Consider the following 19,092-nt stretch of genomic DNA (forward strand, 5'->3'; position numbering starts at 1 on the left):
CAATTTCCTTTAACAAAAAGGAAAGAAAAGCAGGACAAACTCACCCGTGCCTGACTTTTCTTTCTGTAACTTCAGAAACTGCTGCAAGAAGCTGCCATCGTTTGCAAATTTATTTGATGTTGAGGATGATGCAATTGTGGAGCTACAATGTTGAAAATCAAATAATATTACTGTACAACTATGTGACCAATTGCAATAAAATGCCTTCATCTTCTCAACAATATAATTTATTCCTAAAAATATGACATTACCAACACAACCAAAATTCACAAAAACAACCTCACGTGATCTATTACTGTACATTTACACAAAGCAATAGTAAATAAAGCATGCACATACTTCAAGTAAACAAAATATCATACAAAAGCTGTGCACTTAATAATCCATCCATAAACTTAAAACCCGAGGCAAGTACAACTTGCAATGCAAAACCTACTGTTATAAGTGCTCTCTCTTTTAATTTTTCAGATGTTAAATTAAATTATCGATAATTATAAATCATACCAGTATAACACCAGGGAACGTCATTATTGATAGAACTAAACATACATATTACATATTCATTCGCATCCATGAATTATGGGTTGCGGTTATCATACTTATTTACACCAATACATTAGTATGTTTTGACAGCCAAGATTATAATTTGCTTCATACATACAATTTTGCCATCTAGACTCAGTGTATAGTGAATATAACAGTCAGTATTCTTTTGATTGAGGATTACATTCATTATTCATGTTTATACATAAATCTGTGTTGTATACACTTTTTTGTTTTCTTACATTGACTGGACAGGCCAATGTCAGGTTGTTCAATTGTTTTAATTATTGTGCTACTAAAATTGGGTGTAAAGTAAAAAAAAAAAAAAAAGTCACCATAACCAGATTCATTAAATATTTAGCATGTTATTCTGAAAACAATTTTCTTTGTGGCTTTATATTAGAGTGAGCATAAGCCTTGATTACAGTCATAAAAACATATATCTGTTTTAACCCACACAATGAACTCACTTTGTGCCTTGAACTGGTGCACTTTGTTGAGACTGCTTGGCTTGATGTTTTGTTTTAGCCTCAATCTCCCTTTTTTTCTTCTCTATAAGTTCCTCTTGGTATAAGATATATGCACTAGGTTTTGAAGGTTTTGGAGGGGCAGATGCAAACCGCCTGCCACCGACCCCTAAAATAAAAAGGAGAGACTAAAATGTGACCCAGTTTGCACAGATCAGACATAAATAATCATTTGTTACAATGGCAACCCATTTCAGCCATTACACCTACCTAACATGACAAAAATATGCTCACACAACCTTGCTGGAAGTTAGCTGGAAAAATTAAATATTATGTAAATGAATTATATAAATTGCAGAGTAGGGGTATTGGGGAAAATGAGTTACAAAAGAGAAAGAAGAGCTTGTAGTCAGTGAAAAATATAAAGTTTACATTTTGGGATATCAAAATACAAACCTACTCAACATAACCGATAGGCCATCCAAAAACAAACAAAAAATCACTACCTTTAGTAAATTATCATCCAGATATTCCACTACAGCTGTTAAAAATTAAAGTATAGAAGGAAGCCCAAAAAGATGCCCTATAATACTCAAAATAAAAGCTTTAGAGACATGTCACAATGACAGTCCACTTACGATGAAATAGGTGACAAGGGTGGCCCTGAATAAACTGTTAAATGACAAGATGAAACTTGTCTTGCACAAATGTAGGAACAGATATTACCAGTAGGGTAACATGCAAGGCAGAACGTTGGCGAGAGCCCTTAGTACTAAGAGATTCCTAACATTCATTCAAACTCTTAAAGATGTGGAAAGCAACTCCCGACATCTGGATAAAGATATTGGCAATACTTTTCACAGATACTACACCAAATAATACAATCTCATGCCAAGGCCCGCAGGAAGATTTACAATCTAAGTGGTAAAGGATAGACGACAACCTTGAAGCTTATGGCTTCCTAAAATCTATCAATAATCACAACAGTCTCTGGAAAAGCCCTATACAGTTCAAGAATTAGATGAAGCCATTAAATCTTCTCTCTACGGAAAAAGACCCAGACCTGACCTGATGGGTTCTCCATCTCTCACTATAGAGTTAATAAAGATAAATTGGTCAACCTCCTTCTCTAAGCATTCAATAAGGCTTTTAATGAAACTTATTTCTCTAGGCAAACACTGGAGGTCCAAATACAGCACCCCTACAAGAAGGGAAGGACTCTTCCCTGTGCTCCAGCTACAGGCCATTCTCCCTCTTAAATGAGGTTGTCAAACATTTGGCGAAACTTATCGTTGAACTGTCTAAAAATGCTCTTGCATGAAATAATTGAGAATGCTTAGCTGGGCTTCGTACCTAGCATAATTGTAGCCTCTTGTATGTGACAACACTAATATGTCAAAGACTTTTTTCCACCATATATCTTGGAATATGAGATCTAGGCATTATTATCGACAGACACAGGGAGGCCCTCTAACCGGGAAAATTGTGATTTCATGTCAGGGGATTTGGTCCTTCACCTCTAAATATAATTTTAGCCTTATACCAACATCCTTCAGTCAGGATTAGGATAAACAGTAGCCTATCGGATCCGATTACCATATCTATTGGCATCTGTCAGGATGCCAGCTGTTTCCGTTGATCTATGTGCTCTGTATGGATGTGGCCATGATGTCCCAGATTGCATGCTCTCACTGGGTTACTTAGTCCATTTCTCTACCACTTTGCTTACCCAAGCAGCCGCTTGAATGGGTCTGAGTGATGCGCTTGCTGTGACAAAGACAGATTTAAGAATCCCTTAACATATTCTATCTGTGCCGTCTTTCAATTATGCAAGGTTTGCAATAAGAATAGCGTGGTGGATTTAGCAAAATGGGCATCCAATCTGGATGGATTCTCCATTTTACCCATATCTTCTTCCAAGAAAGGGTTGTTGAACTAAAACCTCCTGTATGGTTTCTGCAAGGCCTCATCCAAGAGTTCTGTCAACTGTGGGAAAGACGGAAAGGAGACTGTGTGCTTCTTTTTCCTTTTGAACAAGGAAACATCCGGAACCTCAAGTTCAAGATCCTGAATATTGAGGGCTTGGAAAACTGCTAACACCAGTTTCTCGACATCCAGACTACTAGAGGGGTTATTCTCCCAAACTGTCAAGTCCTCTGGAATCTCACCTTCTTCCTCAGAGGATGGTTCCAATTCGCAATTTCCTTGGAAGTGGACCTGGGCAAATCCCTGACACAAGATATGTTGGATGAAGATATCTCCGACTACCTCTCCTGCAAAAGACACCTGGGCCAAATATTGTACTGACTTTTCCAGGTTTCGAACCCAAGAAGGCACCTACACTACTGCTAAAGGGTCTGGTACCCGTTAAGGCACAACGTCCTTAGAAGGCAGATCCACTGCTGGAGGCCATAGGGGAAAATTAGGAGGGATGCTTTGAATTACCTCCAGAGGACACTTTGCGCGCCTTGATAGTTTCTTGATTGATTGAGGTAGCATCTTTGCCCAAACCAGTTGCACCATTTTAGCCACGTTCTCCCCAGACATGCGCAGACCTTAGCCCTCAGTCTCACACACCACATATCAGACATCTGTTTCCAAAAGTCCATTAGATTTTGAATTTTGCCTGCATTTGTAACATGTAAAATATATAACAGATTTTCCGTCAGCAGCCTTCAATCTGGAATTAGCCCTTTTTTTTTTACATGGTCAAGACGGAGAACAGCGAGAAACAAACTTTAAAACCAGGAAGAGATATAATATACATGTATATATATTTATATATTATATATACACATAGACACACATATACAGCAATATGAGTACAGCGACAGTAAACAGCAGATAAAGTCAGTACTCAATGACAATAAAGAGGGTACAGTGACAGAACAAAGTGTCCATTAATCAATACTCCACCAAACTTATATTATGAAAGGAAAGCACACACAGCGCAGTCACCAATAATGAACTGGATAAAGACATCTACAAATAATCAAGGCAAAACATCTCCCAAGTTCAGAGCAGACAACTGAAAGCAGCCTAGAAAGGAACTTCTGGCACCAATGAGGTGTTCAGCAATCTACATGTTCTGGCAGACTTTCTAGTTAACAAACCCTGCCAAGGAGGAAGGGCTACTACTGGAAAACAGCTTTCTTCAGTGACATTTTTGTGTGAAGCCACGTCATTTTAAACAACTGCACTTTTTCACTGTGGGGGAAATGCCAAATCTGTCTCTAGTATAAGTCATAACTTAATAGTAACCCCCATCAGACCATTGTTCTGACCACTGAATGTCCTATGTTGTCCTCTGATGCAGGACTCGTCAGCTGCGGCCCCTTCCCAGCCTGTCCTAGGAAGAGATTTCAGCTGTTCTCCCAACTGCCACAGCCCCCAGTGTTCGGTACGGTGCAGCAAATGGCTGATGCCCATTGTCACGGGGTCACTGTTCTCCCACGTGACCGAGCTCCATTTGAAAAAGAGGCCAGAGCAACAGAGAAATGCTGAACCAGCGCCTATGCCCACACTCTGCCCAGCAGAGCTTATGAAAGTGAAATAAAGAAAAATGCTCCAGTAAAAAAGGTACCCTTCTGCATGGGCACAAATTAAAAAATGAGGAGTATAGCATAGGAGGAGCTTGAATTCAAACTTGTCTACAGTTTAGAATTAGCCTACACTAGCACAAATGCCCTCTATAGCCAAGGTTTGAAAACGGTCTACCAAATAGAAAGAAAGAGAAATGTTGTTTGAGTTTGACAATTGGGGTTACTGACTCCAGAGGAATGGTCAACAACTATTATAACCGGTTGCTGATGGCTCAATAATTTCTGCACCATAATTGATAGAATGCTGTGCAATTTATGCAGGATGCAATATTTTACAGGGTTCTTCGGGATCATTACATCAGATGATCACCGGGATCTCAGGCAGAAAGTTTAAAAAAAACTACATTAGCTTTCATAGTTTAAATGAAAAAAATAAATAAATGTATTCAATGTTTACAGTATCAGTTCTACAACAAACAAACAGTTGATGTAAAATGAAAATATATTTCTAGTGTCTATTTTGATTTACTGGGGGACACTAATAATAATAAAAAAAAAAAAAAAGTAAAACAAAACGCAAAAAAAAAACTCATTTTCAGCACCTGAATAAATAACTTGTACCAGCTAGTAAATTATTTTCATGTGTTTTAACCACAGGTCTGACACTAGAAAATCGTTTCTAGTGTTGCCATATGCATTGGTGTACTTACCTGCGATTGCTTTGTTTGAAACTGTACTTGTTCTATATTTTGCATATGCTACATGTAAATGCATTAAGAAGTCTACATTAAACAATTCTAGCAAAACATCAAACATGTCTGCATTTCACATGCATGTTTAAATGCAAACAAAAAGTGGGTCTTAATTAGAGAAAATGACACAGGTTCGGTATAAAAATAAATGGAAGGAATAGGGGAACACATTTAAAGGACATATTTCTAAAAGTGCACTCATTACTTTACAATAATCATCATCATTTCTAAATTCCCCTGACAGACAGACAATTTTGATAGCAGCCAATTAACCTACTAGTATGTTTTTGGAGTGTGGGAGGAAACCCACGCAAACACGGGGAGAACATACAAACTCCACACAGATAAGGCCATGGTCGGGAATTGAACTCATGACCCCAGTGCTGTGAGGCAGAAGTGCTAACCACTTAGCCACGTGCTGGCCTAAGAGAATAATTTCACGTAATTTAGCTTCAATAAAAAAAAAAATACTATTTAAAACCAGTGCAAAAAGAAAGTCCTACCTAACAAATAAACAGTGGTGTCAGAGAGGTGCTTTGAACTCAAGCAGTTTTAGAACTGGAAAAAAAAAAATAGCACTGAAATCGCTCCATGCTGGCAAATTGAAGTGAATAAGGAACCGTTCAAAATTGACTAATTAAGCAATAAAATCTCTGCATATATATATATTTTTTATTTTTTTTACTGCAATTGCTCCCATGTGACAGGGAATGAGCATTCCCTATTGAGAGTGATTTTAGTACTATGAATTCTAGGGGGTAAACGTATCAAGCTGCGAGTTTCCAGTGGGTTTGAATAGTGGAGATATTGCCTATAGCAACCAATTAGATTCTAGCTATAATTTTGCAGAGTGTACTAAATAAATGAACTAGAATCTGGTTACTATAGGCAACATCTCCACTTTTTAAACCTGCAGCTTTATACATTTAACCCTAGGTCTTTTCTATGGTCATTTTTCCATACTTTAATATAGCTTTCACACATATTTCTAGGGTTATTTTTATAGGTTAATTCATAGATTGTGCATCTGTGGCCTATGGTATCTGTAGTATATTACTTTGACCCCTTTTCTGTAAACACGTTCACATGGACTAAGTGTAGATCTACACATTCTAACACAAAACGGCCTCAAAAACACAGTACACGAACACATTAATGTTGCCGTTGTGTACAATACACAACCCGCCGTATGCGACCCTATATAAACAGGTCAGATGACACAGACCTTAGTGCTGTGAAGGAGGGCACATTGGCACACCATGGGCACATAGACGGGCCAGTAGTGGTGCGGTACTGTGTACATGGTGGGGTTATGTGTATAGAGGCGAGCAGCCTGTAATACCTGAGGACTTCCAGCTCTCCATCTTGCTCTCTCTCCCCGATGCCCGGACCTCCCACAGCCCTTCACGTTGTCTCACCACTAGCAGAGCCTGTTCCGGCGCAGGGCAGGCCGGGAATTGTAGTCAGGACGAGCAGTGTCATTGTTTAAAAAAAACACTTGACATGTTCTTGACGAGTTGTGTTTAATCACTACATCCCTACTTCATAAGTAACATGCAATCTGCTTTTCACTCGAGTTCACCTCAATGATTTGCTAGAAATCACTTAACCATAAAGCTACAGCAATCCACGTGTAACTAAATAATAATGCAGCAGATGTACAAAACATACAACACGAGTTTTCATTCGATGGTACAAAAACAATGAGTACCAGAACATTGAAGTATACAAAGAGATGATTATCTGCAAATAATTATATAGTATTAGTGTAGTTCTATTTTTTTAATGAAAGTGTGAAGAGCAATCTTAATGCTTCAGCATACCAAGTAATTTTGGACAATGCTATGCTTCCAACTTTGTGGCAACAGTTTGGGGAAGGTTTTTTTTTATTCCAACATGACTGCCCTAGTACACCAAGCAAGGACCACAAAGACATGGTTTGGTGAGTTCAGTGTGAATGAACCTGACTGGCCCGCACAGAGCCCTGACCTCAACCTCATCAAACACCTATAGTGTTTATGTATACAGTATATTGTGTATATGTACATATCATATATATTATATAGGTATACATACCAGCCTAATATTCTCCTAATGCCCATTGAAAATTCTACCTTATAAAAATGTGCCCACTGAAATGTCATTATATTTTTGCAATACAGTTAAATTTTTTTAGCTACATATCCGTGTCAAATCACAGTGTGGCCCCTTCCTCTCTAAAGGTCACTCTCATTGCCTGTCGCCCCTATTGTATCTACTGTTAGTTACCAGTTCTATGCAAATTGGGTACATATGCTAAAGTTTCTGTCTGTCAGTCAATCCACAACCTGTGTGGACAGTTATGTAAAAAATCTATATAGCCTGTCTGGTTTTGAGGAGCTGTGCTGCATCTCCATAGAACTGTAGTATACATTATATCCACAATATACCAACTGCTCATTATCAACCTCTACCCCACCCTACCTGGCTATGCCGTTGCATGGGATAGAGAACTTGGGAGGCCTACCTCTAATCAGTATTGGGCTCGAGCATCCCAGTACACCCTGGTGAGCTCCACTAGGGTTTCTGTGGTGGAGATGTGGTACAAGATTCTATCTCACTGGTACAGGTGTCCCTCCCAATTAAGATGCACCCGGGTGTGTCGGGGTCATGCTGGAGATGTGGTTGAGGGACAGGTTCCCAACTCCACATTTGGTGATCATGCTTTGTAATAGCGCAATATTGGCACCAGGTGTGAACAGTTGCAGAGGAGATCCTGGGTTGTCCAGTCCCTGAGGGCCATGATTTCTGGCTGTTCAGCCTCTCAGATGTTTCCCTTTCCCAATATAAAAAATCTTTACTCCTCAATTTGAGCAACGCCACCATAGCGGTTATCCCAGTCCATTGGCTGTTTTCTACCTCTCCCGGCATGCGGGAGTGGTTCAGGTGGATAGATCTTTATAGGCTGATGGACGACATTGCTCTATCAGGTCAAACAAAAGTTACTGAATACACTGTGGTGAGGTTCTGCTGGCTTGAATTTAAATAATCTCTGTCTTACCACTCTCTCATGGACTGTGGATAGACTCCTGCCGCCAAAAGGCCTCCTCAGCGGGTACGCTGGAGGATGGGCCTACTGAATACACTCTCATAGGGCATTCATTCCCTCACAAAACAGCTATAACATAATGAGGAGCCCCCTCCCTTCTTTTCGCTTTCTCCCACTAACTCCCTGTACTATTTCCTTCTATCTCTCTCTATTGTCTGTTGTGTATTGTTTGTCTTTACTGTACGAGTATTTGCCATTATTATTGAATGATTGCTGCAATGTTTTTAATTGCATTTGCATTTCTATTATGTTCCATCTGTACACGGCCACCTATGCTTTCAATAAAGATAAATGACATAAAAAAAAAAATCTATATACGTGATGCTTATGGACAATAAAAAAAAGCATAAATGTCCTGTTTTCGGCATGACTGTCCCATCTTGGAGGAAGTGTCCCGAAATTTTGTGGTCATCATGTTTGTCCCAACTTGTGGAGTTTGGAAGGTATCTACCAGTTTACGATGGTGATCAGGTGGTGCACGCACCAGAGGCATGTGACTCCTGTATGTGCAGCAATTCAAGGGGTGTGATAATGCCCCTAACCCATACTCGCCTACTCTCCCGCAATGTTCAGGACCCTACCACATTTCGGGTAGTTCTCCAGAGAGAGCAGGCCTTTCTCCTGGATACTGCCCACTTTCTAGTGAACTGGGTGGAAGAAGAGCCTCAAAGACGTAATTTCTTTGGAATTGCGTAACTTTGTCACCACTTCTCACTATGAAATGCGCTATCATGGCATTTTGCTGCAAGATCGTGGCCAAAACAATGCAATTTTTGGCACTATTTTCCCCATGCACTTGCCACTTGACCTTTTTTACCTCCAAAGGGAGATATTTAAAGTTGTCAAGTATGCCCTGTGACAAGGACACTCCCCCATTTTGGAGGGGATGGGGTCATGTCCTGATTTAGAATTTTTAATTGTTGGGAGGTACGCTAAAGGAACGGAATAAATTATATATGTAGGAGGTAGAGCCTCGTCATTGACTTACAGGTGTTTAAATTGTACTGTTTCTGGCATCATGGATCTTATATTATGGGGACCAGTAGTAAAGAAAAAGAACTACTGTCTGTGTGAGGCACTCCTGGGGTACAATTATCACGGTACATTGTTAGTGTTCACAAGTTGGTTCTAGTCAGAAAAATATATATGTAAACGCCCTGGACAAAATTGTAGATTAGCATTTTATTACATACCCATAAAATACATATTAAAAAGCTAAATAATCCTCAATTTAAAATAAGTAATCTTTCAGTCTGTAGATAATTTCATATTTACCAGCATATAAGTTTTATTGGGACTGGACCAAATTATCACATCATTTGAATACTATAATACAAGTCATCCATTTGTGTGTACCCTGGTTATAGTATTCAGTTGTTTCAAAACAATAACTTGGTAAACTTATACACATAGGGAAGTATTTGATACAGGACAACATGTTACCAACCGTGTGCGGCATAACAAACTAGACAATGGAGGAACTACAGTTCCCAGACTGCCCTGCGCGCAGCTCTCGCGAGTTTAGTGGTGGAGCAGGGAATAGGGCCTTGTTGTTGGTGTCAGTGATGGCGGCAGCGGCTGTAGTGGCTCCGCAGGCTGAGGCCTCGGAGTCGTGGTACTTGGCATTGCTGGGTTTCGCCGAGCACTTCCGCACCTCCAGCCCACCCAAGATCCGTCTGTGCGTGCACTGCCTGCAGGCTGTCTTCCAGTTCAAGCCTCCGCAGCGTATCGAGGCCCGGACTCACCTGCAGCTCGGCTCGGTCCTGTATCATCACACCAAGAACAGTGAGCTGGCCCGGCAACACCTGGAGAAGGCGGTGAGCTCCGGGGACTGGCTGGGGGGATAGAGGGAACCTGGGGAGCAGACAGAGGATCTGGATGATGGGAGCGGTGTATTGATCTGGGAGGTAGAGGGAGCTGCTGGGTATTAGGGGGTATCTCCCATCGTAGTATTGGCAGAGCTCCAGCTTTACCATCTCAGGCTCCAGATGCTGCACACACTCATAAGCCCCAGGAACCCTTGTTGCAGATCAGCACCAGCTTCTTTTAACAAGCTATGAAGTTATTAATAATTTATTCTTTTTAGGTTTAGTGCTCCTTTAAAGCAAGTGCAGTATATCTAGATGGAATTATTTATATCCAGTTAACATTAGTTAGTAATTACTCTGTTTGAACATATGATTCCAAAAATTTATTCTACTAATAAGAGGTGCAATTGCAGTTAAAAAAATATTAATAATCCGTTTTGCTGCTGCACTGTCCTTATCCCATCTCTCCCTCATCACTAGCTATTCAACACCAAATGAGCGCATTAGTGTGTTATTGTGAGCACAGGGCAAATCCTATTGTCCCAAATTCTGACAGTTTATTGTTGTTACCACTATTAGTGGTGTTAGCTCATGTGATCTGTCTGAAACAAAGTTTATTGGTACCTTGATGGGACATTATGGTTTTGATTGCTATGCTGTTACTACTTCAACTGCAGTCTGTATTATTTTATTCTTTAACGCGGTTGCAGAATTTATCTTAACAAATGTGATGTATTCGTGATTTGTTTTTGTTCATAATACTGTTTAATGCATATAGAGAAATGTATTTTAATAGCACATTTACAACTGTATGTATGTGTCTAAATGGGCACAATTTTTGTCAAAAATAAAAATTGTCAGTGCCACCAAGAATGCTAGAAGTTGGCTTTTAAATTCTGTTTCCATGACATTTCAAATATCAGTGGTCTCAAAGTATAAACAGGTTTGCAAATTTATTTGTAAATGCTGTGTTATAGCTGCAGATCAGTACAACTTTCTTAAGTACCAAGTACAAAATATAATGCTAACATTTCAACTGTTGTTTCTGTGTCTTTGATTAGTTTAGCACAATTTGGAATAAATAAAATATATGCTTGGTCTCATATTTGCAGCACATTTGGGCTATTGTACCATATTATTAAATACATCTCAATTCTTTTATAAAAGCAGTCTTATCTAGACACTTCAGGTGTCACAAATGGGTAGCTGCCAGGCTCAATGTTTTGTGTCAACTTAAGTCTAGAAACATGTTGGCAAAAAGGGCTATAGATTACAGCTGATTTTCATTTTTTTCCTACTTTTAAATTATCTGGATTTTTTTTATGGTTTGTGACTAATGTATTTTTTATCTGTTCTTGTTTTTCAGTGGGTAATTTCGCAACAAGTATCCTTTTCCTGAGTGGTTAATGCAAAAATGAACAGCTGTCATTGGTTACTGATGTATAGTTATTTTTTTTTTTCATACTGTACAGACACCTATACATTGAACAAATATACCATTGCTTATGTGTTAGGGAGGTGTGAGTACCTATTTTTATCTGTACCAATGAACATTTGCTATACATCCTTGTGATGTAAAATAAGTTAGGTATTCACACCTGAATGACATGTCTGGAGAAGCAGCACTTGGATGAGAAGGTTTAAAGATGGGCACATGTAAGAAAGCAGTAGCTGGTGTTTCTAATTGGTCTGCAAGTTGGTAGGGAGTGAGCTCGTTTTGTGAACTTCACTCTGTGCCTCCAAAGTGGATATCAGACCTAAACAAATATTACAGTAGACATTTGCATGCCTTAACATGCCAAAAAATGCATTTATCAGTAGAAAAATGGTTGTTTATTAAAACCCACCGATGACTGTTGTAACAATACTCAGTGTTCTCCCCAGAACTTTTTGCCAGCCGGGTTGAATTAAGAAGCAGCCGGGTGGCAGCAGATGTAATATTTTGCAATAATAATGATGAATGTGGGGAGGTTATTGGCCACACCTGCCAGGACTGGTTAGACTGGTGGTCAGTGGTCTAACATACACTGCTAGCTGTAGTGCTCACATAGTGCCTGTCATAATAGGAGAAACAGTGGTTTATTCTATTATAATAGGACTCTGTTAGACTCCAAGAGCCAGGTGGCAACTAAAAACAGCCAGGTGGCTGCGCCCGGGAAATAGGGGGCAGCATGGTGGCTATGTGGTTAGCACTTCTGCCTCACAGCACTGGGGTCATGAATTCAATTTCCAACCATGGCTTTATCTGTGTGGAGTTTGTATGTTCTCCCGTGTTTGCGTGGGTTTCCTCCGGGTGCTCTGGTTTCCTCCCACACTCCAAAAACATACTAGTAGGTTAATTGGCTGCTATCAAAATTGACCCTAGTCTGTGTCTCTGTCTGTCTGTGTGTGTGTATGTTAGGGAATTTAGACTGTAAGTTCCAATGTGGCAGGGACTGATGGGAATGAGTTCTCTGTACAGCGCTGCGGAATCAGTGGCGCTATATAAATAAATGGTGATGATGATGCTGGGGAGAACACTGAATACATAAAAAAGTAATATCCTTCATTTGTGTTCAAACTGTGGTGTAGATTATATTACAGAAAGACAGCAACCAAAATTGTACAGTGTTACTGCAACTTTACATAAGATACATAACCTCTAGATTAGCTGTCAAGCTTCTGATGTTTACACAGGTTGTCTAATCAGAGGATGGACAAAAAAGTTTATTAAGTATTATAATTGATGCCACTTTTTAAAAACAAAAAATAGAATATTTTTCATCTGTTTGCTACAAGATAATATAAATATCTTAAATTATAATAATGAAATTAGTTGTATGCAGGTATGCAACGCAAACCTCCACCTCCATTGCTCTTGCATGAATTATGACTTCCGTTCTTCGAGACCTGTTCCTCTTGTTTTATTTTTTTTTTACATTTTATTTCTGCAATGAAATTGGCCAACCGCAACGGTGAGCATGACTTGCGTTTATGTTGCCAACGCAATGGTTTCAACATGATATCCGCACTGGGGCTTTGAACATAAGAGATGTGACTACTAATTTACTGTTTTATCTTTAATACCTTTGGTAAAGCAAAAATATATAGTTGCCGTTCCCAGATCTAATGTGCAGTGCCAGCCTTTTTTTTTTTTTTTTTTTTTGAAGCTGCTAAAATGTTGCTATATTAGTCTCCACCTGTATACAGACAGATAAGGAAATACTACTAGTAAGGCAGGATCGAACATTTTTTTAATTCAATGGGGACTCCACCCAACGTGTATTTTTTAACAATGTGAATTGTGCTTCTGTTCTAATGAAAATAAAATATGCATAGTTGTCCAGGCTACTTCTGCAGTCGGTCTATAATGGCAGAGGGACACTGGGCTGCTGTGCAAGAGTACCAGCAATAATTACAGATCACCTGCAGCTTCAAACTGCTACTGTGCAGCCACTGGACATAAATCAGCTGCTATCAGTCTGAAGTTGTAAGAAGCAAAACGCCAGGACATCCCTATGTGAGACAGATCCTGCATAGCAACACCAGTGTATCTCCTTCATGACAGATGGACCTCAGCGGGTAGTTGATAAGCTGCTTAACTTACATGCCAGGAGAAATAAAAAAAATTATATAGATATATATACATATATAATATATATATATATATATATATATATATATATATATATATATATATATATGAAAAAACTGCTGCAATCACTGGGACTGTCTTCAAGGGAATGTCTAAAAGAAACCTAACATAAGCTTGCTTCTGTTTAAATTTGAATGCATGTTAAGCTGTACCATTATAATATACTATATTTATGGATGGCAAACTTTAATGTGATGTAAAACCTGTGGTTGATTTGTTCAGTCAAATACACCTGTATCCCTTTCATAATATTGACTAATATTAGAGAAAAATGATAATATTTGCAACACTGATATTTATTTGTTTTACACTAAGAGCAGTAAGGAGTAGGGATCATCGGGAATGCGTTCGACAGAGCTGTACTTAATTTGATCCTGCTAGCCCAATTTTTGTCTACAGGGCATGCCACCCAAAGTGAAATTTTTGATCTGGGTGGAATTATTCTTTATGATGGTCCCTTTAAATAAACAGCATGTTATAGTTAAAAATGGGCATGATCATGCATCTGCTATATATGAGAAATATGTTTATGTATTAAGCAGATTTATTCAAGCAGTGATCATAAGCCTAGTGTGCAAAATTCCATTTTAAATGGTAACTCTGCCTCAAACAAAGTAGTTATATATTTCAAAAGATATAATAAAAAGACTGCATGATTACCTTCCATGCTCTGTACACTGTATCCGTGATGGTCTAATACTAATTCGTCCCACTCCACTTCCCGCACAGCCTGTTTAAAACAAGCCAAGCAGGTGTTAATGCCCTGTCCCCTGTGGACTTCCCTTTCATGTGTGTCATGGGATGCTTTGAATGGAGTGTGGAAGGCAAGCGGAAAATGTTTTGTAAAGGACTTCACCCCAAATTATTATTATTATTTTTTTTTTTTATCATTCAATATTTTCCAACTGATCAAAAATAGTAAAACTTTCAGTTTTGTTTATTTTTCATGGAAATCTTTGTGCAATTGTCTGGTTTTGTGACTAAAAAATATACATTAATTATTTTATCTTTCTGACTTCATTTCTTGGGTTTTCAGCCATGTATTACATCCTCGGTAAACATTATTTATTCTCATTGCCCTTTGATACCACACAAAGCAGCTCTCTGGATTTTAATGTTTCAGAGAGCACACAGAGTTACTTTGTATCAGAGGGAAGGAAAATATAAACAACTGTTTGATAATGCATATACCTGGCTGAGAAGCATGGCAAGGAGAAAGATAAAGTAATGTCTTTAGTAAATTGTAAAATCCAATACATTGAAAATGAACTATTAATATGACTGTACATATAAAAAATTAGCTTCTCATTTTTGGCTGTCCCCTGTCTGTTCAAACGTCTGTGCTTGTTATGCTTCCTAGTGGGTTTGTTCTCGCTGCACCTCGGTGAGCTTTAACAGTGGCGCACGCAGGGGGGTTTTTGAGTCTCCAGAAACCCCTCCTGCGCTAAGTGGCCACTATAGCTGCACTGTCCTATACAGCACCGCCGCGGACGCTTCTTAGACAGCGCCGCGGCTGCTGTATAGGACAGCGCTGAAGAAACGGAGAGCAGCTCTCGCGGGGGTTGTTTTTTTTTTTGGGGTCCCCCCCCCCGACAATCCTCCGTTCGCCCCTGCTTAAAGGTGGCACAACGAGGTGCAGTTTTAGTAACAGCTTGTTGTTTGCTGCTGTACACATCACTGCACTGTTTTTCCAGTGCAGTGATGTAATAAGTGATAAAAGATCAGGATGCCCAATTTTAAATAAAAGTGTGTCTCTGTGCTAGCTTTTCATAAAGTAAGGTGCTGCTCGAAAACAAGTGCCAGTAGAGCTGTATATAGTATATTTTAAACTTTTTGCGGTGAAACCCTTTAGCAATACGTGTCTATGAATGTTGCCAACCAGTCCCCAAGGTCAAAAAGATAAGAACTATTGATCCATCTAGTCTCAAATTTAAGAGTTTTATGCTGTATTCTTAAACCATTCTTTTTTTTTTTTTTTCTTATTTAATAGACTTTTGAGATTCACAAACCAATCATTCAGTCTGCTAAATCATTATTTATTATTTTGTTCATGCACCACGCAGTAACCATTGACATCATGAGTAACTAACAATATCTTTTATGTCTGGAAGAAAAACCATAGGGATGCTTTTCTCTTATAAAGTTTGCAAACTTAACTCATGGTCTCTAGATTCCTCAGTTTGAAGATGTGAAGTTTGAAGCTGCAAGTCTTCTGTCAGAGTTATATTGCCAGGAGGTGAGTTACAGGCAGCAGTTTTGTATTGTGAGAATGGAAGGAGTAAACGTTTTGGTTGCACATACCCACTTGGTAGACATTCTGTACAGCAGACTTGCATCAACTGTTTTGGAAACTTGCTTTGTAAACAATTTTTTCTACAGTTTTCTTCTGCTTTGCTTCTTTCTTTTTTTTTTCTTATAAATCCCACTGTTAGATTTCAGGCCCTGATTTGCCATATAACATTGCTCCTTCAGCTGATTTGTATGCTGTATCTAATCCAAGAATCAAGTAGAACATTACCACACATCTGTAGCCACAGCGGTCTAAGTATGAGGAAGAAGTGGAGCAATAGAGAAATTAATTTCTTTATCAACCATAGCATATTTTGTCTTGAAGGAATGCTAACCTCAACATTTTCTTTATCTTGCGTACACAAGCGTAAATGTGAAAATATTGTTTTTTGTGCTATCTTTGGAGAGAGACATTTCTGGTTAGACAGTAGGGCTCTTTTACAAACATTGCGTTTAGGTGTAAAATTTGAACTTAAGTAGAACAACCAATCGCCAAATTAGTGTTTATCTGTCTAGTGCAAGATAGACCATGAAATCAACTGTCTGGTTCTTATAGTTTAGTTTAAATGTTGCACCTAATTGCAGTGTTGGTAAATAAGCCATAGTGAGTATTGCACAGAGCAGACAGCCATGAGTTTTCCTTCTGTTCTCTCTCTCCATCCTCCTTGCTAATGTCTGATAAGTACCACCTGTAGTATTTAAGTGAAATGATGCAATGTTTAGCTCGCATTCAAAATATAAGGTCTCTGAAAAGTCGAAAATAATGGTGGCGCTACACAGAGGCTGTTTAAATGCCATTTACAGCAGGCACTGTCACAGCATGTACAGAAAGCATTTCTATACAATTTTTAAAGTTATTTCTTTCTTATAAAGATATTCAATTCACTCATGGAAGATCCATTTGTATTTTAATCTATTTAAAAGATCCTCTCATCCTTAGTGATGCAGGTGTATATAAACTATTCTCTGTGTCAAGCTTGGCAATTGTGCACACACTGAAACTGTGGCAACATATTTCAAAATGATCTGCATTGCGTGAATAGATTTGCTACTCTCCTTTGAGATAGAGATACATAATAAATAAATATATATATATATATATATATATATAATATATATATATATATATAAATTTATATTTATTTGTGAGAACATGTATAGCCGTTTTGTTTGTGCCTCACATTAACACTAATGTTAATTGAGGTTTAGATGTGCAGCCTGCGTATCTTTAGCATGTCTCAAACATTCTGTTACAGAATTCTGTGGATGCTGCCAAGCCTCTCCTACGTAAGGCAATCCAGATCTCTCAACAGACCCCATACTGGCATTGCAGGCTGCTTTTCCAGCTCGCTGTGAGTAACATCTTTTGGGGTTTGTGAATGGGGCAGATGTAGAAGGGATAAATATATCTTATTAGCAGCAGTGCTCAACTAAAACTGTTTTTACTATTTTGTAGCAACTTCACACGCTTGAGAAAGACTTGGTGTCAGCATGTGACCTGCTGGGAGTTGGGGCTGAGTATGCACGTGTGGTGGGCTCAGAGTACACCAGGTAAAAAGATCTAAATATACATGTCTTGTCATAACCTCAAAACCGAACTCTGCTTAAATGTACCCATTATTTACAAACGGTTACATTAAAATAAAATGTCAGTTGCATGTGTGTGAAATTTGTAAAAAGCACTGCAATGACCAGAAACCAGGCACCACGAGTGTGGTGTAGGGTCAGCAGTGTGGCAGGTAACGGTCTGTCGTCTTCACAGAAGAGTAGGTCTTTTATCTGTTAGCTACTTTATCTACGTCAAGGATGCCCTCAGCCTGGTAAGGACATGTGCACATAGCCATTTTTATTTGTCTCTCCTCCTTTCCATATTTGATGAGAACAGAGGAGAGATGGCTTCTTGGTTAGAGATCATTGGTCTCTAGAGCTTAAAGGGCAGAGTAGGATTGGGGCAAAAGAGCAACATGCCCTATTTTCCCTTGTCCTTGCTCCGACATCCAATTCAAGAAAGTGTCAGTCTGCACTCCGTGTCGTTTCTCTTTCATCCTTTTAACCCAGGCAAGACTTAAATAAAAATGACCATGCAGACATGGTCTAAAGCAGTGTTGGCTAACCTGTGACACTCCAGGTGTTGTGAAACTACAAGTCCCAGCATACCCTTCCAGCAATAAGCTGCTATATATTGGCAAAGCATGCTGGGACTTGTAGTTTTACAACACCTGGAGTGTCACAGGTTAGCCAACACTGGTCTAAAGGGTGCCAATTTATAATGTTGTCATAGTTTGGTCCTACTGTGTATGTGTTTTCACATGAGCACATGTTCTGACACTGCACCTGTACTTGATTATGGTCTGTGTTATGTATTTTTATAAGTGATAATCTTTCTTCATGCAAAAAAAAATAGCTTGTTTCTTTTTCCAGCTGCTGGCATACTTGTCAGTGCTGCACATGTAACTTGCAGTTCTGTGTGCATACTGTCTGACCTTCCACATAGCATTTCTTGCACCCACTTATTTCATGTAATTAAATTTCCAAAGTTATGTACAGGGGGAAACAATACATTAAAAAGGTTAATTCAATATTTTTGATGACTTTTAACTATAATTTAAAAAAATAAAAATGTATTAAAGTAATTATGTAAGCAAAGTAAACAATAACAATTTTCAATATAAAACCGTAAAATTTCCTTGTTTTATTTTAATCTTTTTTTAATAACTGCAAATGGGGGCCTAAGCATGGATAGCAAGTACAGGGTGGAATTTATGCATCTAATTCACATAAAATAATTGGTGGTTTGAAACATTAAGGGTGTAACAAGTCAAGAGAAACAGTCGGTACCCTTTCAAGTCTATACCTCAAGTTACTATGGCTCTGCTTCCAGTTTTTAGTGATCAATGCTTGGGCTACTGCCAGCAGATGGGATACCAGTTATGGACACTGTACACTAATATCCTGGGGAGGACGGGATA

The 19,092-nt window shown here is 38.8% G+C and overlaps 2 protein-coding genes across 3 annotated transcripts in view; one reads left to right on the forward strand and one right to left on the reverse strand.

Moving 5' to 3' along the window:
- SUGP1 (SURP and G-patch domain containing 1) overlaps window positions 1-6,720 on the reverse strand; it is a 51,479-nt gene extending 44,759 nt beyond the window's left edge. Inside the window, exons 1-3 of the mRNA XM_075207697.1 lie at window positions 6,647-6,720; window positions 1,014-1,179; window positions 45-142 (exon numbers count right to left, since the gene is read on the reverse strand). Coding sequence (XP_075063798.1) covers window positions 45-142; window positions 1,014-1,179; window positions 6,647-6,668 — 286 coding nt within the window. The 5' untranslated portion in view covers window positions 6,669-6,720. The remainder of the gene's footprint in view (window positions 1-44; window positions 143-1,013; window positions 1,180-6,646) is intronic.
- Window positions 6,721-9,928: 3,208 nt separating this feature from the next.
- Window positions 9,929-19,092, forward strand: part of MAU2 (MAU2 sister chromatid cohesion factor) — a 33,857-nt gene continuing 24,693 nt past the window's right edge. For both annotated transcript variants that reach the window (XM_075207707.1, XM_075207714.1), the window contains exons 1-5: window positions 9,929-10,209; window positions 11,567-11,584; window positions 16,005-16,070; window positions 17,380-17,475; window positions 17,580-17,674. In XM_075207707.1, the coding sequence (XP_075063808.1) occupies window positions 9,958-10,209; window positions 11,567-11,584; window positions 16,005-16,070; window positions 17,380-17,475; window positions 17,580-17,674 (527 nt within the window). In that variant the 5' untranslated portion in view covers window positions 9,929-9,957. The remainder of the gene's footprint in view (window positions 10,210-11,566; window positions 11,585-16,004; window positions 16,071-17,379; window positions 17,476-17,579; window positions 17,675-19,092) is intronic.

This window comes from Mixophyes fleayi, chromosome 1, assembly GCF_038048845.1.
Source record: "Mixophyes fleayi isolate aMixFle1 chromosome 1, aMixFle1.hap1, whole genome shotgun sequence".
Classification (NCBI taxonomy): Eukaryota; Metazoa; Chordata; class Amphibia; order Anura; family Limnodynastidae; genus Mixophyes; species Mixophyes fleayi.